The sequence below is a fragment of the Dryobates pubescens genome, chromosome 4 (genome assembly GCF_014839835.1).
Source record: "Dryobates pubescens isolate bDryPub1 chromosome 4, bDryPub1.pri, whole genome shotgun sequence".
Taxonomy (NCBI): Eukaryota; Metazoa; Chordata; class Aves; order Piciformes; family Picidae; genus Dryobates; species Dryobates pubescens.
Window position 1 is genome coordinate 33,468,284 of NC_071615.1, and position 20,514 is coordinate 33,488,797.

The 20,514-nt window shown below is 44.1% G+C and overlaps 1 protein-coding gene across 2 annotated transcripts in view; it reads right to left on the minus strand.

Annotated features, from left to right (window-relative positions):
* Positions 1 to 242: 242 nt before the first annotated feature.
* Positions 243 to 20,514, minus strand: part of CDK6 (cyclin dependent kinase 6) — a 116,538-nt gene continuing 96,266 nt past the window's right edge. For both annotated transcript variants that reach the window (XM_054161079.1, XM_054161078.1), the window contains 3 exons: positions 8,450 to 8,500; positions 2,887 to 3,022; positions 243 to 1,121 (listed from right to left, as the gene is read on the minus strand). In XM_054161079.1, the coding sequence (XP_054017054.1) occupies positions 975 to 1,121; positions 2,887 to 3,022; positions 8,450 to 8,500 (334 nt within the window). In that variant the 3' untranslated portion in view covers positions 243 to 974. The remainder of the gene's footprint in view (positions 1,122 to 2,886; positions 3,023 to 8,449; positions 8,501 to 20,514) is intronic.

A 20,514-nucleotide genomic window follows, 5' to 3' on the forward strand; every position in this document is an offset into this window, starting at 1 on the left:
ATTTTATCAGAACAGGTTGAAGGCAAAAAAAAATAATAATTCAGTGTTGCTTTTCATTGCTGCAGATCAGAAAATGTGGAATGAGAGAAGGAAAACGTGCTTGCAGCTGTTTCCGGGGGTGGGGAATGATGGGTTAGATGACGGGCTAGAATGTGCATGGATTTCAGTACAGTCACCATTTGGAAACCCAAGGAGTCTTAGAACAGGACTCCAGAAGCTTCTTAGAACATTTGGGTGGTTTGTTTTGTTTTGGTTTTGTTTTTTGTTTTTCAACATGCACACAAATGTAGCTAGGTCATAACTTGTTTGTGCCTGAAACAACCAAAAAGTTGAGACATTTATTATGATCACCATCATCACTGTCATTTTTATAGAGCAATGAAATGATAAAAGAATCCATCCAAGTTTTCAAGTGGGGAAGCAGCTGCGAATAGGCTACGAGTGAACTGTAGCTGGATGCATTAATGTGTGCCTCAGTCAGCTGCAGGTTGCAGAGACCTGATGTTTCAATGCCATTGTTTAAATATCACTGTAAGAGATCACATCATAATAATTTAAAAAGTACCAAATCATGCTTCAGCAGCTAGAGAGAGAGAGAGAGATTGCATCATGTTTTGGCAGGGACTCGCTCATCCTACTCCACACAGGCAGCGTTCAATACGAGAAGGATAAAATGGCAGCAAAAACAACGGACAGCAGCTTCTCTTCATCTGGAGCATTCCCAGGTAGATAAACAAAACAAACCCAACATGAAGCTGCAATGAGAGTAGGTCAAAGCCCTGGCCTTTGTGTTGCTCTGATGAAAGTAAACTAGATTGATTTCCTTGGATAAGCACATCACAAACCCAAAAGAAAAGCTAAGTGCATAAAACCTCCAAATAAGGGTCTTCGCTAGAAGAATGATGTGGTTTGTACGGGACAGTGGTCTTGTCAGCTACACGTCTTGGTCATGCATGCTTCATCTTCAGTCAGCATTAGGATGTGTTCACCTCACTGGAGTTTTGGCTGGATGACATGTGAGAGTCCAGATTCTCCTTGCATTTCTCCAGGTCATGGAAATAGGGGTGAGAGAGGGCAACATAGGCAGATATTCTCTTGGCTGGATTAAACGCTAAGCATTTCTGTAAGTACGAAAAGAAGGTGTTTTTAACTCAAAATGCAGTTACCAGTGCTAACGTTACATAGATACATCAATGCATACCTCTTGTACTTCAGCATCAGCATGAGATACAGCCCCACAATAAGAAGAACATCCATATTAAAAGAAGCAGTGGGGGCACAGGTGGTGAACAAGACATCCCCAAAGCTATTGGATAATAGCAAGTTAGCAAACTCAAATATTCACAGTTCAGGAAATCTCAGAATTCAGGTTTTCTTGAATTCACATGCACAGGATGTGTGTCTCAAAGACAGCAGAGAGCAACTATCAGTGACCAACTTTTCAATCTCTTCAGTGTTCTATGCACTGGTCTCTTGTGGGTGTACCAACATGGATGGCATCATAAGGCAGATGTTCATTCCTGGACTCACCATTTCTACAGACTTTTTAGCCTTCACATGCTAGTGATCTGTCTTCAGTTTAACCCTCTTCCTATTGTCCTTTCCTTTTCTTCTCTCCAGATCCTTATCCCAGCCTCTCACCAGCCAGAACTGAAATATCTCCATAGCTTGTTTTATACCTTGTTCTTTTTTCCTTGATTCACCTCCAAACAGTATTCTTCCTACTGTCCTTGTTTAACTGCTTCCTACTCCTACTTTCCTTCTTGTATCAGAATTCCTGTCATTTAAGTCCTGAAATTTAATTCAGTTACTTCCAGCCCCTTTTCCCTTTTCATCTGTGGCTCTCAAGTTCTTATCTCTTTGCCCAGCAGGAACAGCTTCACTTCCTGCCTCATCTTCTGGGTAAAGATATTTGTCTTCTTCCTCCCTCACACTCACTGAACTCTCTGTTGTATTTAATTCCTTGTTGTTCACAGAATCTAGTTGTTGTCCCATGTCTAGCTTCCACTTCCAGGCTGCCTGCAAGTACAACAGATGTGTTGCTCCCTTGTCATTTCAAGTGTCCAGATGTAGCCCAGTTGTCACAAGGGCAGTGGGAGATGATGTGCTGTTCTGTAGGGATAAGGATGGCTAGAGACAGCGGTTCTTGAGGGGGTACAGCAAGTTTATCAGGAGTTGCTCTGAGCCCACTCTACCAAGCCCATGTGAGCCAAGACCTTTTCAAGGCTTCTAGCTTAAAATTTTAGATAGATTACAAGAAGCAGGGCAAAAGACAACCTGAGACAAAGCCATTCCCTATACTCCAACCCAAGACTGAAACTCAGGGCTGGGGTTTATATAAGGATCAAAAGCATTTGCTGAGTTCAGTGTTTTCAGCTGTACCAGAATAATTTGTATGCTTCTGTTCAGGCCTGCCATTTGTAAGGTACAACTGGTGAATTCCAAATCTCAAGTTTTCTGCATTCAGCAGAAGGCCTGCAGATGTAACCCGCTTCTGCAGCCCTTGTTCTGCTTTACACTGGTCCACTATACCACAAGAAATACTAGTTTTGAGCTCCTTTTTGAGCTCACCTCAGGCTTATACTGTAAGGATGGCTGAATCAGTGGCACAGCAGTGGTCAGTAATGAGGATCTAAGCACAAGGTAAAGACAGGTCAGCTAAGCACTTCCCTCACACAGCTTCCTAATCTCTAACTGTTCTCAGCTCTGACACCTCTTGAGCCAAAGGTGATGTCTTTGTGCTGACTTTTCACAGACTTACCTACCTACATTGGAGCTTTTCTTTAATAACTCCATGAAATGGAACCAAAAATGTTTCTTGGTATGTTGCATGCACAGTGGGAGCTATCAGTCATGCCACTGGGAGAAGAACAAAATGGAACTCACAAGAAGCAGGTCTTTGCCCAGTTCATCAATATCGGGTATAAATTTTTCAATAGGTTGTGCAGGTCTGGAAGCAAAAGCATTTCTTGGAAGAGCAACATCATTAGGCCAGTCCTCTTCCTCTGGGAGTCCAATTACACTGCAAAAGGCAAAACCCATGATGTTAGGTCTCGATTTTTATGTAGTATCCCCTTCATATTGATCACATTGTATGGCACTTTAGAAATCTTTTTGTTTACATTAGATGAATTGTACAGTGATGAATTGCAGTGATCTCTGTGAACACTCTCAGGCTGGTGGGTGTTGATCCTCAGTGTGCTTGGTAGAAATTATTGTGTGGCCAAGGTCTCAATCTTCTGAGCCTTTTTTTTTTGGTTGTTGTTGTTGTTGTTGACAAAGGGCTGAGTGCTTTGGAAGAAAGTTGCTGAGCCCTTGACTGGATGGTGCAACATATATCGCTGCAGGATGATTAAAAGCAGTGAGTTTCAAAGGCGAATTGCATGCAAGGAGCTTTAGTCACAAGAATGGGGACTGAGAGAATAGTATGGGTCAAGAGAAGGGTAAGGCAATAAAAGAGATGTTTCATAATGCTTCAAAGCTATGGGCAGGAATTGTTGCCCAAAGTTAAACAATTTATTTGCTTCAGAAAGCAGGTTTTAAAGTCTCAGTTCAGAAGGGGCATAGGACTTGAGTGTCTTGATGGTTTAACTTTCAATTGTATTTTAGTTTTTCTTTTTCCCCTTTAAGAGAATGTTTTAATTTCTTTTCATAACTTATTTCTTTATTCTTTAAATTCTAGAAGATATTTATATTTATTAAACCATCATGCTAAGGTTTAAACCCCAAATAAATGATGGATAACATCTCATGCATTTTGTGCTTTGGGCTGATGCTGTTGTTTGTGAGGTTTCTGATGGAATAGCTGGAAAAGCCAGAAAAGCCCATATGTTACTTGTCAGGCTTCAGAGAAAATCCATTTTTACAGCATGCAAAGTCGAGATTTAATAGAAATGCTGACAGGGTAAGAAGGAACATGAGAAAAAAGTTGCTGAATATTTGGTCTGCACTGAGGCAAATGCCACTAGGGAGCAGCATTGGCCTTTCTTCTCACTGAGCTTTGTGGGAAGGTTTGATGATGTGCTTGGATGTAAATCCCAGGTTACCTCAATGAATTTAGTGGAATTACTCCACATTCACCTACATGGATTTCACACTGGAATTTGGCTCATCTAAAATACCTCAGAAAATTAATATGTGCTCAAAACAAGAGCGTGGGTAGAAGGGCAAAGCAATTAAAATCTCAGAACAATTTAATTTTGCTACATCTGAAGAGAAGGCTCCAGGCAGACCTAACAGCAGCCTGCCAGTACCTGAAGGGGGATACAAGAAGACTGCAGAGAAACTGTTTGCAAAGGCCTGCAGTGACAGGATGAGGGACAATGGTTTGAAATGAGAGCAGAACAGATTTAGATTGGATGTGAGGAACAAGTTCTGCACTATGAGGGTGCTGCAACACTGCAACAGGTTGCCCCCAGAGGTGGTTGAGGCTCCATCCCTGGAGATATTCAGGGTCAGGCTGGCCAAGTCTCTGACCAAGCTGCTCTAGTGGAGGATGTCCCTGCTGAGTGCAGTGGGGTTGGACTTGATGATCTTTGTAGGTCCCTTTGAACCCAAACCATTCTATGATACTCTTCTATGATATCACAGCTGTGGGAAAATGGTTAAATCGATATGAAAAATGGAATTTGACTTTTTATCACCAGAGGTACCGTGGGGGGCATGGGGCAACTCCCTTGGCCACAGTGGTTAAAGTCATGAAATTAACTGTTGGGAGAATCTGGACCCATATTAAATTTAATGCATATAACACCACAGGAATATGGGAGAGCTAAATGTTTTAAATAATCATGAATTTTAACCTGCTATTCAAATGGGTTTGGTTAGTCTCAGTTTCTTTAATGTTTGCCTGAGAGAGCCTGAGCAGGGCAGAATAAGCACAGGGAAAGCAAGGAGCCAGCAGGTCAGACAGGTATGGTGGACAAGACCAAGAGTGGAACAGAGAGACCTTTTCAGTTACACACTCAGGTAGCACTCAAAACTCTCAACAATAGATGCCTGAGTAGGTGCCCTCACTCTGCTCTAGCAGCACCACCATTTCAGTGACTAAGTTTGGGCGGATCTTGGATGAGTTTCACCTCCTGCCAAAGGTTCAGGCCTGGTCTTGAGAAATGCTGAGAACTTCCCACTCCCATTGATCACAGTGGGAGACAAGTCTGCTCAATGATTGCAGTGTTTAGCCTGGAATCTGTGAGGATCTTCTACATGCTGATGGTGTCCTGGGAAAGCAGGAAACTGCTTCGGGCCACCTCTGAGGGATTTACCCTCAAATGTGGTGGGATTTTACCTGATGCAAATCAGAATGCCCATGTAAAGCCAAGGCAGAACCCAGCCCTGTTATCTGAACGAACACATCAATCCAGAGTGCACCAAAATCCCCAAACTAGTTTCTGGCCAGATCAGTCTGCAGAATGAGTCACTACTGTAGAAAGAAACAATCCTCCTACAAGAAGAGCTCTGCCTAACTGTAGGGGGTTCTCCAGCTGTGAAAACACAAAATAAACACCATTTAGCCTAAAACCTACTCCCCACAACCAAAGAAAGAAATATGTGAACTACTTAAGAACTGCAGAAAAGAAGCAACCCCAAACTTTCTCGATAAGCAGAAGTGTAATAAGGAGTTTCTTCTGAAGTTAGCATGGCGTTTTCCTCTCTTGATAGATTCTTTTCTACATGGGTAATCTCAGCCCCTAGGGGTGGAAAGATCCCTGTTGGAGGCTGCTGCCAGGAGTTGTGCAGTTAATCTTAGACCAGTTTATTTTGATTTTTCCTCTCAAATGGCACAAATGAATAAAAATCCTTAAAAAAATAGGGGCAGTGTATATTTTTAAATTATAAAATATGCTGCATATATCAATACTATCTTCATTTTCATAGATTCATAGAATGGTTTGGGTTGGAAGGGATCTTGAAGATCATCCAGTTCCAACCCCCATGCCATGGGCAGAGACACCTCCCACTAGACCAAGCTCCCACTAGGCCTCATCCACCCTGGCCTTAAACACCTCCAGGGAAGGGCATCCATATCCTCCCTGGGCAACCTGCTCCAGTGTTTCACCACCGTGACTGTAAAGTATTTCTTCATAATCTCCAGTCTAAATCTGCCCTCTTCAGCTTCAATCCATCCCTCTCATCCCATCACTGCAAGCCCTTGTAAAAAGTCCCTTTCTGGCTTTCTTGCAGGCTGCTTCATGTGCTGGAGGCCATAATAAAGCAGAACACATTTTTTAGTTATAAAATATGCTGCATCATGGATGAGTCCAAACCTTTTAGGAGCAGTGGCTTCAAATTAGGGGCAGTGGCTTCAAACTAAAGAAGAGCAGATTTAGATTGGATGTAAGGAACAAGTTCTGCACCATGAGGGTGCTGGAACACTGGAACAGGTTGCTCAGGGAGGTGGCTGTGGCCCCATCCCTGGAGATATTCAAGGTGAGGCTTGACAAGGCTCTGGCCAGCCTGCTCTAGTGGACCATGTCCCTGCTGATTGCAGAGAGGGTTGGACTAGATGGCCTTTTGAGGTCCTTTCTAACCCAAACCATTCTATGATTCTATGATTCTATGTATCAAGAAGAGACTGGATGAGGCACTTGGTGCCATGGTTTAATTGATTAGATGGTGTTGGGTGATGGGTTGGATTTGATGACCTCAAAGGTCTTTTCCAACCTGGTCTGGTCTGGTCTGGTCTGGTCTATTCTATTCTATTCTATTCTATTCTATTCTATTCTATTCTATTCTATTCTATTCTAAAACTGTCCTCATTTAATAAAGCAGAATATTGCAGGACTGAAGGAGTAGCTTTGGCAGAAGAAGAAGAAGTAAACTTTCAGGACTGATTCTTCTTTTTTTTTTGGATTGGGCAGGAAGAGCTATGCAGCGCATGACAAATTAACCATGCAAGTGAGTCACCCAGGCCGCTGTGGTATGCAGGAAGGGGAAATCAACTGTGTGAAATCAAGACCTGCAGTTTAGGAACCTTGTATTCAGTAATGAAAATGCTTAGAAACAGATCTGTTATGATTTGAGAACTGGGAACTTGGTTAAACAGAGAAACTGATTATCTGTTCTCTTTAAGCTCTTCTCCTTAGAAATGTTACTATCTCCTCCTTGGAGTATCTTGAAGAGAATAATATTTCTGTCTCTCTTTTCCCTCTTTCCCTATCTATTTCCTAAATGATTCTACGATTCTATTTCTTGTTTCATCTGGATACCTGCAGCCCCTCCATGTCAAAAGGGCAGACAAAGGTGCAGAGGAAATAGGTGCTCATTCTCGGGGGTGGGAGCAGCCCTGTGAGGTTTTGATTTCCTAACTACATGACATCTACATCAGATATTAAATCTACATGGTCCTTTAAATACAGAAACATTGCTTACTCTGAAAAGCTTTCACAAGAAAATATGACATAATTCCACTTAATTATAATATGGGTAATATCAATAATTAATTTTCTGGGTTTTAAGTAAGACCATATTTTGGAAGAGAATTATTCTGCTTCAGAGAGTTTAGATCTTCCCTACCTCTGATATATCTGAAGAAGAAAACCACAAACTTCTAGAACTGTACAAAGGTTTTAAAATAAAGCAAATTAGTTTGTCATTTTCACTGGCACCCAGTGACAGGACAAGAGGTAATGGGCACAAACTTGAACATAAGAAGTTCCATCTGAACATGAGGAGGAACTTCTTTACTCTGAGGGTGGCAGAGCACTGGAACAGCCTGTCCAGAGAGGTGGTGGAGTCTCCATCTCTGGAGGCTTTCAAAACCCACCTGGATGCCCTCCTATGAAATCTGCTCTAGGTGAACCTGCTTTGGCAGGGATGTTGGACTGAATGATCTCCAGAGGTCCTTTCCAACCCCACCATTCTGTGACCCTATGATCTCTGATACAGCTCATGTCAAAGAGCTGATACTTCCTCTGCTCTCACATCCTGTCCAAAGTACGGACTGTAGTCATTTTAACAGGCTACAAAGAATGCTTTCAAAGGTAAGGCATTTCTAATGTGCAGCAATCTTTTGGTCAGGGAAGCTATTGGTAATCACCTTAGAGAGATCTTAAAAGTATTCTGATCTTGTTTCCTGAAATTCACAAAGAAATCACTGAAAAATAAACCCTCTGTGTTTGCTTCAGTGAAAGAGTCTCCTGGAGCTCTTTAGGAACAGCACAAATGGTACCTGCACAATATGCTTAAAAGATTTCGAAAGCCCAAAGCAGAAGTCTCTCCCAGCTTCCTGCTGATGGCTGTTAGTTCTGCAGAGCTCTGCTCCATGCTGCTTCCTCCTCCCACTCTGACACAGAATACACAGAAAGATCACGTTGCACAGGGCAGCAATAGGAAATGTGTTCAAGGAATACTTTGTTCTAGTCACCCTATTGCACAAAAACATGGCAAAGAAACCTCAGTGTCTCAGTGTTAAACAGATAGTGACAGCATGCAACGAGTTGGTACTTACTCAAAGATTTTTCCTAGCTGATCAACATCTGAATTTCCACGGAAGAGTGGTCTGAAAGAAGAAAGGAAGGTGTTTAGGATACAACAGGCCTTCATTAATGTGAATTTACATTTGTCATTGACAGCTGCCAACAGAGGGTGAAAAGGTGTTATGGTTGTTTTTATTTTTTGGAGACCTCACTATGACTTCTGCCTCCAGATTTTATCCAGCCTGGGAGTGCACCTCTCAAATTTCTACTGAAAGTGATAAAAAGATGGACAGATGGAGATGTCTTTTGAATATGCTAATTTTGAAAATGTAATTGTGGCCTTTAACATGAATGAAATAACTTCCAACTAATATGATTCTATAAATCATAGAATTATAGAATCATGGAGTTGTTTTGGTTGGAAAAGACCTCTAAGACTGTTGAGTCCAACCTAACTCGTAGTGGACAGCAAGTTCTCCCTGGGACAGCAATGTGCTGTGTGGCCTGGGGTGCATTAAGAAAACTGTGTCCAGCAGGTCTACGGAGGTTCTCCTCCTCCTCTACTCTGCCCCGGTGAGACCACACTTGGAATACTGTGCCCAGTTTTGGGCTCCCCAATTCAAGAAAGACAGGGATCTGTTGGAGAAAGTCCCATGGAGGCCATGAGAATGACTGCAGGACTTGAAGATCTCTCCTATGAAGAGACTGAGAGCCTTGGGGCTGTTTAGCCTGGAGAAGAGAAGGCTGAGAGAGGATCTTATCAATGTCTATAAATATCTGAGGGGTGGGTGTCAAGATGAAGGTGCCAGGCTCTTTTCAGTAGACAAGGGACAATGGGTACAAGTTGGAACACTGGAGGTTCCACCTCAACATGAAGAGACACTTCTTTATGGTGGGGTGACAGAGCCCTGGAGCAGGCTGCCCAGAAAAGTTGTGGAGTCTCCTTCTCTGGAGACTTTCAACACCTGCCTGGATGTGTTCCTGTGTGACCTGAGGTGGTCTGGCTCTGGCAGGGAGGTTGGACTCAATGATCTCTGAAGGTCCCATCCAACCCCTAACATTCTGTGATTCTGTGATTCCACCATGGCCATTAAACCATCAAAATATCATTTACAAAACAGTTCTCACTATAAACACCACACTTCAACACCTTTTACAGCCAGACAAAACCAGAGTGATTGTCATGCAGTTCATCACAACATAATAAAATTACAGATGAATTATTATGGATAAAAAAAAGTAAAGATTAAATTTCTTGTATGTTGTATATTGGAAATCTGTTCCTAGGTTGAAGGAGTCAAAGAAATGACAATGAATTTATGAAGGTCTGTAAGGAATGGGGTGTGAAATGGTACAGAATTTACCTGGAAGGAGAAGATTACTTCTGCTGCATAAAGATATGTTCAGGGAAGAAACAAATTAATAGGCTGAATGTCCAAAGGCTTTCAGAGAAAACAGCGACTGAAAATACTGTCAGAGAGTGGTGCACACCTTTTGTGGAGCCACAAAGATGCTGAGGGGCCTGAAGCATCTAACTCATGAGGAAAGGCTGAGAGCTGTTTAGCCTAGAGAAGAGCAGCCTGAGGGGGGGTCTTCTCAGTGCTGATCAATAGCTAAAGGGTGGGTGTCAGGAAGATGGAGCCAGACTCTTCTCAGTTGTGTCCAGTGACAGGAAAATGAGCAATAGACACAAGATGGAACACAGGAGGTTCCATGTAAACACAAGGAAAAAATTCTTCCCTTTGAGGGTGGCAGAGCAGTGGAGCAGGCTGCTGTAGTAGTTTTAGGCTGTACCTTTAAAATTTTCTACAAATCTTGAATAGAAAGCAGTAAAATGTAAATAAATCACCATTTGATATAGAAAGGAAAATAATGACAGTTCTAAACAAATACCATTGGAGGGATGTCTACCATAAGAATTAGTCTGTTAAATAATCTTTCTCTCTTTTGCCTTCTTGCTCTGAGAGATACTAATTTTGTGCTTCTGCTGTCTCTGCTGACCTTGGCTGCATTGTTTTAGCTAAGTCTAACAAAATAACCCCCTGCTCTGTCACATGTCCCTTTCCATTCAGGGGGGTAAGGGAGGGGGGCAGGGAGTGGGAAGCTATTAGCTCCCCTGGTTTTTGGCCACAGGGGTTTCTGTGCTATTTATAAATTGCAGATACCTGTAAATATTGCAAATACTGTATATGTTGTACATATGCATTGCATTCCATTGTAGATTGTAGCTTTGCTTGTAAATACAGCTTCATTTGCTTCTAACTGGGCTTGTCTGGCAAATTCAGTACTGGGGGGGGAATTTTCAACCCACCACAGCTGCCCAGAGAGGTTGTGGAGTCTCCTTCCTGGGAGGCGTTCAAACCCACCTGGACATGGTGCTGCTTGGTTTGCTCTGGGTGATCCTGCTCTAGCAGCAGGGGTTAGACTAGATGATCTTCAGAGATCCCTGGATTCTGTGACTCTGTGATACTCAGCTGTAATCTTTCCCCTCTCATTGCCCATACTCAGGACCTGGATCTCCTTTTACTAACCATGAGTTCATCCCAAAACCCGGCACCTTATGCGTTGACACTCAGACAAGAGAGATCCGTATCACTGATGGCCTTGAGTTCACACCCAATACAGCAAGCAGCCCCAGAGCACTGTGACATCTCATTCAGACTTACTCACCTCTGCACAACTCTGCCACTAAGACAAAGAGGAGAGCAAGGACTGGAGGACAGGCTGACCATCGTTAATGAGATAAACATGCATTTTGGCTCCTTTGTGCTTGCTGCCACTCCAGTCATCTTCTACCTACTTGCAGTGCTAGCTGCTTTGTGCAGGGACATTAAGAGAACAATTTCCTCAAGCTCAACTGGAAACCATACAACATCAGACTGAAACCCTGTTATCTGTCATCCACAAAGAGCTCTTCACTCAAGAGCTACAATCCCAGGACTGTTTGTGGCAGCAGATACTCCATAGCAGAGAATCAGAGAATGATGGGGATTGAAAGGGAACCTTGGGGATCATCTAGTCCAACCCCGCTGTAAGAGCAGGTTTCTCTACATCAGGTTGCACAAGAACATGTCCAGGCAGGTTTGGAATCTCTCCAGAGAAGAAGACTCCACAATCTCTCTGGGCAGCCTAGGCCAGGGCCCAGCAGCCTCAAAGTAAAGAAGTTTTTCCTTAAGTGAAACCTCCTGGTTCTAGTTTGTGCTTGTTGCCTCTTGTCCTGTAACTGGACACCACTGAGAAGAGCCCAGCCCCATCCTCTTTCCTCCCACCCTGTAGCTCTTGCTAGACAATGATCAGATCCCTTTTCAGGCTGCTCTTCGCCAGGCTAAACAGCCCCAGGCCTCTCAGCCTCTCCTTGTCAGAGATGCTCCACTCCCCTCTGCATCTTTCCAACCTCTGTTGTACTCTCCCCAGTAGTTCCCTGTCTCAAACTGGGGAGCCCAGAACTGAACACAGTACTCCAGGTGTAACCTTACCGGGGCAGACCTGCTGGCTACACAATAGAAGATCCTCCAAAATCAGGGAATATGTCAACCTGAGACATTTTCTTGACTGACTGCTTAGAATTACTAACAGACAGTTTCTTGAGTATTTCCTTGTGGCTCCAGCACTGGAACACGAGGACAAAAATCCCCACAATCCAGGAACCCTCTCCATGCAAATGAGAAGTTGATCTAACGTTTCTAAAAGTCTGCTGAGCTTCGTGTTCCGCTGAAGGCTTGGCACAGCCAGCCCTGCTCTCACATCACCTTAGGCAGTGTCATGCCAAAACAAGTCTAATTCTTGGGATTTTTAAGGCAGGTTTTTCCCATCCTTGCTGCTCTTTCAAATCCACTAAGGGCTGAAGCAAGAATTTAAATTCTTCTGAATCTGAAATTACCCACCACAAGGTGACCTTCCAGTGGACTTCGGTGTTTCACCATAATGAAGTGTTATTAATTCACCTCTCAGCCTCCAATCCATCCCACCACCCTGACTACAACAGGATGCCAACTCCAGCTCAGGCACCTCTAATGGAGTGAGATCTGCCTGATGAATTTTGGCTGGAGGTTCAATTGGAATGTTGGACGGATGACTGGGGAAGTAGATCTACTCAACCAGCAGCCACATGAAGAGCACATCTCACCTCTTGGCACTGTCTGCTCTTCACGAATCACTGCCCAGCACTGCAAGTCCAGAACACATAAAAACTTTCCCCTCCAGCTGATTGGTTTTTCACTTCTGTTCTTAACGGTGGACACCAGTTCCCTCAGCACCAATGAACTGGGAGCATACCCAGCAGCAACAGAGATGTAAAATTTCATAGAATTATTAAAGCTGGAAATGACCTCTAAGATCATCAAGTCCAATCATCAGCCCAACACCACCATGTCCACTAAAGCATGTCCTGAAGTGCCATGTCTACACACTTTTTAACACCTATGGGGACTCCACAACTTTCCTGAGGAGCCTGTTCCAGGCTTTGAGAACCCTTTCTACCAAGAAGTTTCTTCTCATATCCAACCTAACCCTAGCCTGGTGCAACTCGAAGCCTTTTCTTCTTCTCCTATCACTTGTTACTATGGGGAAAAGACCAAAATCTACCTAGCTCCGATCTCGTTTCAGGGAGTTGTAGAGACCCAGGTGGTCTCTCCTCATCCTCCTCCTCTCCAGACTAAACCACCCCAGCTCACTCAGCTGTTCCTCACCAGCCCTGCTCTCCAGACCCTTCAACAGCTTTGCTGTCCTTTTCTGGACCTGCCTCAGCACTTCAATGTCTTTCTTGTAGTGAATGTCCTGAAATTGAACCCAGGACTCAAGGTGCGGCCTCCTCAGTGCAGATTCCAGGGGCACAATCACTTCCAAGGGCACAACCCCCGCCCTGCTCCTGCTGGCCACACCACTGCTGATCCAGGCCAGGATGCTGGTGGCTTTCTTGGCCACCTGGCCATACCCTGGCTCATCTTCAGCTGCTGTCACCCAGCACCCCGAGGCCTTTCTTTGCTGGGCAGTTTTCAGCCACTCTGCCCCAAGCCTGGAGCATTCATGGAGTTGCTCACCTTTGTTCTTGGTACCTTTTACTTGACTCACTCACCCCCTCAACCCCTGAGGTTTATTTATGCAAGCCAAATCCTGAGATGTTAACTTAGGCATACTTCTCTCTGTGATGCTAATCTGTGTAAGACTGATTGAATGTCTGATTTTGGAGAATTCCTCCTTTTTTTCTCAGGAGAGGCTTGGAGCTAGGTTTGCCTCCTGTGGCAGAATAGATGAGTCTGTCCTCTGACTTCAAAGAACTCCTGAAGACTTGTGTAGCTTTATCACAGGAAAGAGGCATATTCCAGTGGAGGAAAAGGCTACCTATAGGAACAGAGTTGCTTTTTGTGTGCTTCCTTGATCCTCTCAGTTCTCCCTGTCTTTGCTTGCTAGAAAATCCATGTTTTGAGGGCTCTAACACCATTCCTGTTACAAAACACCTACTTGAGTAGGGTAGAAGATGGGATGGAAAGACCTACCATGCACCTAAGACAACTAATTTCCCTATTTATTTACTCAAGAAGTCTCAGATATTGTTGTGTCCCTGTGATTTCCTATTTCTAATGACTGTTGCTTCATTGATTATTTTTTTAGGGAGAGGGGGGAAGGAAAAGTTACAGGGTGTCTACAGATGTCTATCTTGTTTGACTGCTCTTCCCCCATGATTAAGGGACTGGAGCACCTGACATATGAGGAAAGGCTGAGGGAGCTGGGACTGTTTAGCCTGGAGAACACTTAGGGGAAATCTTCTTAATATATAGAAATACCTGAAAGAAGGGCAAAAAGCAGATGGAGCCAGGCTCTTTCCACTGACACCCAGTGACAGAACAGGAGGCAGTGGACACCAACAGAAGGACAGAAAATTCCATCTGAACATAAGGAAACACTTTTTTACTGTGAGGGTGACTGAGCACCAGTAGAGGTTCCCCAAAGAGGTTGTGGCATCTCCAACCTTGGAGACATTCAGAAGCCATCTTGATGCAGTACTAGACAACCAATTCTAGGTGGCCCTGACTGAGGAGGGAGGTTGGACTGGATGGTCTCCAGAGGTGTCTTCCAACCTCAACCATTCTGTGACTCTGTGATAATACAGAAATAAACCCACAGATCACACGAGGCTGCAATGCAGAACACCACAAATACTGAAACAGTTACTATCTGCTTGGAGTTTAGAAGAACTTGCATCACCAGTCTTCTGGGGAAAGGCTCTCATGCTTACATGCAGCTGAACAAATCCAATCTCACCATTCAGCAATTTCAGGCTCTTTTTTTCTTCTCCCAAGGAGCAACCTCAACTCATATTGTTGTTTCATGCTGAGTTTTACCTTCACTGAATACCCTGAGCTGGATATTGGTGTCTGAGAGTCTGCCTTCTTTATTTTATAGCCACTGTGTGTCATGTCTATGCTACTCAGTAAAAACTGAGACATAAACATTTCCTAAGCAAGTCCCCATGAAAATTCCTCTGCTGCAACTCCACCAACATGCCAGAACAATTCTAAAAGCATTGTATACAATGACAGCCAAGAGATAAATGAGCTTCAACTGGAAACTACCCACACTACTTCTAGGCTTTACTTTCAGCCTTTGGTCTCCACAGCAAAAAGGGTCTGTAACTTTTCATTACAAAAGTTAGAATTGTCATCAAGTTTGGAATTTGTCAGGGACATGGACAGTGCCATCGAGTGCACCCTCAGCAAGTTTGCTGTGTGGTGTGCTGGACTCACTTGAGGGCAGGGACAACCAGAAGGTTCTAGACAGGCTTGAGAAATGGGACAGTGACAGCTGCATGAGGCTCAACAAGTCAAAGTGCAAGGTCCTGCATCTGGGTCGAGCCAATCCCAGGCACAAATGCAACTGGGTGCAGAGTAGGTTGAGAGCAGCTTTGAAGAGACTTGGGGGTGTTGGTTGCTGAGCAGCTCCCCATGCTGAGCAGCTCCCTATGCTGAGCAGTGCCCTCATGCAGCCCAGGAGGCAGCTGTGTGCTGGGCTGCGTCCAGAGGAGTGTAGCCAGCAGGGCAAGAGAGGGGATTCTGCCCCTTGACTCTGCTCTGCTGAGACCCTGCCTGCAGTTGTGGTGTCCCCAGCAGAAGGACACAGAGTTGTTGGAGTGAGTCCAGAGGAGGCCACAAAGAGGATCCAAGGGCTGGAGCACCTCTGCTATGAGGACAGGCTGAGGGAGCTGGGGTTGCTCAGCCTGAAGAAGAGGAGAGTCCAGGGGGACCTTAGAGCTGCCCTCTAGTACCTGAAGGGATCCTACAGGAAGGCTGCAGAGGGACTTTTCCTGAGGGTGTCTAGAGACAGGACAAGGGGGAATGGTTTGAAGCTGAGGCAGAGCAGGATTAGACTGGATCCAAGGAAGAACTTCTTTAGTAGGAGGGTGGTGAGACTCTGGATAGGCTGTGCAGGGAGGCTGTGGCTGCCTTCTCCCTGGGGGTGTTCAAGGCCAGGCTGGTTGAGGCCTTGAGCAGCTTAGTCTAGTTGAGAGGTTTCTCTGTGCATGGTGGGGAGGTTGGAGTAGATGAGCTCTGAGGTCCCTTCCAACCTGAGCCACCCTATGAGTCTGATATTGCTGTGGTCTGTCCTGCAGTGCAGACATGCACTGAGGTGCAGGACAAGATTTCTGCAGGTGCCTTGGTAGTGGCTGACATTTTGAACCAACTGTTGACATTCTGGCTGGAAACTTTCATTTTGTGATATTGAGTTATTAAACTATGAGTAAAATGGATATATGGGATGAAGGTCATGTGAAGAAAAACAATATTGAAGGAAGAAAAAGAAGTCTAAAAACTATCTATCCAGACAAATTCTATTACAAAGCTATGGTGACAGTTTTAGAGCTGACAAAGCAAGTGCCTCCAAAGCTAGACAAGACTTGTATCTTCCCAGATATGTAAGAAAGAACTTCCAGAATATCCATTTGGCTTCCTCCTGTTAGACCATTTGCCCAGTGTGGTGACAAAAGCAGCTGGAAATTGGAAATTCCATCTTCTTCCTTGTTATCCCAGAAAACCAATAAGGATAATTTCCTGATTCAATAATCAATAATTTTGGGGGTTGGAGTAGATGACCTTTGGAGGTCCCTTCCAACCCAGACCATTCTATGATTCTATGACTTAAATATATACAATATCATCAGTGAAAGGTCCACACGTAAGTAGGGAAGTCATACAAGAACTCCCTCAACTGAAAAGAGCAGCATGGGTGGAAAAGGTACAGCTTGCTTTCTGGCCTTAGAGAGTCTGGTTGAAGAGATGGTAAGGAGAACTGCTGGGAAGAAGAGCAGCGATTCAGAACTAGCAGCTGCTGCTTTGAAGGCATCAGACAAGATGAGGAAGGTGTCAAAAGTCCATGGAAATTTGACATAGTGTAGACAAAAATGTGAAGTGTAAAGTCCTGCATCTGGGGAAGAACAACCCTGTGGATCAGTACAGGTTGGAGGCTGATCTGTTGGGAGAAAAGTTCTGGGGAAAAGGACCTGGGATTCCTGGTGGACAGCGGGATGACCATGAGCCAGCAATGTGCCCTCATGGCCAAGAAGGCCAATGGCATCTGGGGGTACATCAAGAAGAGTGTGGACGTCAGGCCAAGGTAGGTTCTCCTCCTCCTCCACTCTGCCCTGGTGAGGCCACATCTGGAGTATTGTGTCCAGTTCTGGGCTCACCAGATCAAGAAGGGCAGGGACTTGCTGGAGAGGGTGCAGCAAAGGGCTATAAAGATGCTGAGGGGAGTGGAACATCTCTCTTATAAAGAAAGGCTGAGGGATTTGGGGCTTTTTAGCCTGCAGAAGAGAAGACTGGGGGGGGGGTCTCATCAAAGCTGAGCAATACTTAAAGGGTGGGTGTCAGAAGGATGGCACCAGTCTTTTTTTCAGTGCTGCCCAGTGACAGGACGAAGGGTAAGGGGCACAAACTTGAACATAAGTTCCATCGAAAGATGAGGAGGAATTTCTTTACTTTGAGGGTGACAGAGCACTCTAACAAGCTGCCTAGAGAGGTGGTGGAGTCTACATCACTGGAGTAATTCAAAAGCCACTTGGACATGTTCCTGTGTGACCTTCTCTAGGTGACCTTGCCTTGGTAGGATGGTTGGACTGAATGATCTCCAGAGTTCCCTTCCAACCCCACACCATTCTATGACTCTCTGAAAAAACACAGCAGCAGTTGATGGAAGTGGTAAAAGATTTTAGAAGGTGGTAAGGTTGTAGTAGTTAAGTGTAGGAGTTTGTATGTCTCTGTGTATAAGAGCAACAAGGGGGCTGTGGAGGATCTAAAAAGGCCAAGCAACATTAGCCAAGGAATCCTGTCTCATGCCATTGGAAAACTGCCAAGCTCCATAGTCTGTGACTCAGAGATATTTTTAAATGATGGGGTTGGCTTCTTTAGGTTTATGTTACAAAATGTGAAGAGCTGGCAAACAATTTTGTCAGATTCTTTGTTAGGAAGAAAATATTTTCATCTTTGGAATCAAAACCAAACAACACCTTACACCAGCATTATGAGGTGACTTAGAAATAGCATGACCTGGACTGTCCTATGGAAACCTTGATTCAGAGGGATTATTTCTGAACTGACTCCTCACTCTTGTTCTCATCACAGTTTCTTTTTTGATGGATCTTCTGGACAAGTCTGTCCTACAAGCATGAAAAGAGAATCTACGGCATGATAAAAGAAAAAAAAATACTTATCACTGTTCAGGGGTGGAGATCATTTGCCCTTCTGATGGGTAAAATCAATATAGTGCAGTAAGAACACTTTAGCCTGAAAACAGGCCACAAATTCAACATTGCAGGCTCTGGACAGTTACCCACTTCCAGTCACAAGGGACTTGCCTCAGCTGTTGTGCAATTCCAAGTTCTCATTTGAAACCTAACAGTTCTTGTACTTCTCCCTCTCCTTTCCCTTTAATAATATCTTTGTGTGGGTGGCTGCCAGACACAGCATAGGAAGGATTTACTTCATGTAGAGCTTGATCACAACTGGCTCAAAACTTATAAGAAACTTCTCCTACACAAAAGCAAAAAACAACTTTGGCACAGATAAACGTTATGGGTGAGGAAATGCTGACAGAAAGCACAGCAGCCATCTTGAGGTTCTCCTTTTGGTCTTTAACAACCCAACTTGTGGACTCAAAATCTATCAGTCCTCAAGCAGAATGGTACCACAGTCATCAATAACCTTGTAAGATCATTTGAGCCATGCCAGCAGTAAACTATTATTAGAATCCACTTGATGGCCACTGGTGGTCCTTTTCCAACCCCTACCATTCTGTAAATCAGATCGAATGCATCAAAAGAACTACAAGAATTATTATTTTCTTTGGATTTTTCATGTCCCTGGGTCAACAGAAGCAGATAAAGGAAAACAGACAGCTTCTGAAAAACTATTGCAAACTTGCAGTCCTGGAGTGCGTTGAATTTGCTCCCCATTGCTATCTAAAATGAAGCAAACAAACTCTCAAAATAATATCCTGACACTCCCTTCTCTCCCCACCCCCAAAAGCAGATTTAGTCTGTTTCCTAAGAAACATATGGAATTGCTGCCTGAAATGAGAAAGCAAGGTGCTTTCTGACCTCCTTATAGATACCAGTCAACAAGGTTTAGGTTGGCTATGAGAAGAAACTTCTTGACTGAAAGGGTTCTCAAAGCCTGGCACAGGCTGCCCAGGGAGGTAGCTGAATCCCCATCTCTGGAGGTGTTTCAAAGAGGCAAAGATGTGGTACTGAGGGACATAGTTTAGTCCCAGACTTAGTAGAGTTAGAGAATGGTTGGACTTTCTTTCCTGCAAGAGTGGTCAGCATGGGAACAGGCTGCCCAGGGAGGTGGTGGAGTCACCGTCATAGGAGATGTACAAGAAACATGTGGACATGGGACTTTGGGACATGGTTGAAGGTTGAACTCAATGATCTTAGAGGTCTTTTCCAACCAAAACAATTATCTGTTTCTGTGTTCCCTTTGCATGCAGAGGTGAAAGAGAAATGTGACTAAAAGGGAAACCAGAGGCACTGTGTACAGCTTTGCAACCAGAGCAGGCTCAGCCTACTGTGTAGATTGAGTTGCTGATTAAAATTACAGCAAAAAAGTAAGAGAAAGAGCATGAGAGAAAATATTATGAACATCTGCAAGGCTTCCTTAGCAACTGGGCAAGGGAAGGATTTTTTTTTTCTGGATGCTTAACATTTGCTTGACAGCTTTCATGTCAGTGTCGTGTTTCAAGGTCCCAGGTGGCCCTGGAGCAGAATGAGGGGCCTTGTCCCCCACCACTGACATAAAAAGGAGCTTTATCACAGACATCAGTGACCCCAGGATCAAGCCATGTTAGATCTGGTTTCACCACCTCTTGTAAGAAAAAGAAAGGTGCTTCACCTGAAGGACAGACATATATATAAACTCCTGAGAGTAAGGTAAGTGCAGGTGTCATCTTTGACCAGAATCTGCTCTAACATGGGTAGATCTCATCTGTTCCTGCTTCAGCATTCATCATTCAACACTACTTTTTGAAATGGAAGAGCCTTCATGTGTTGAACATCCTTCACTTACTGCCTCAGCATGCACGTCACAGTTCTCTGATCTGTGGACATTTGCTTCTCCAGAAGATTTGTAGGTTTGTTTCACCAGAGCTTTAAGAATCATCCTCTCAGCTCAGGGAGAAGGACATAAAAGGGGTATTTTGAAAACTGTCCCAACATTTGAAGCAAGTTCTGGAAATGTCCACACAACTGACCTTGGAGAAAGGGGAAGGAAGAAAAATGTGTATCTCTGCTCAGTGCAGAAGAAGGAGCATTGCTCTTGTTCAGATTGACAGTTCTACCAGCAATGTGAGTAACCCATTTGTGTGTCAAACAATCCCTGCCCCCATCACTGCACACAGTTAAATGATATCTGTCTTCTCAGCCAGATGGTTGAAGTTTAATGATGGAACTGAACTGCTCTTGTGTTTTTACAGCACCTGGTATGACAAATCTAATGTGGTGGCACAGTTCTCTGTATTCTATTTCCCTCATGACTCCATCTCACATCTGCTTTCACAGAATCACAGAATTGCTCTAGCTGGAAAAGACCTTTAAGATCATCGAGTCATT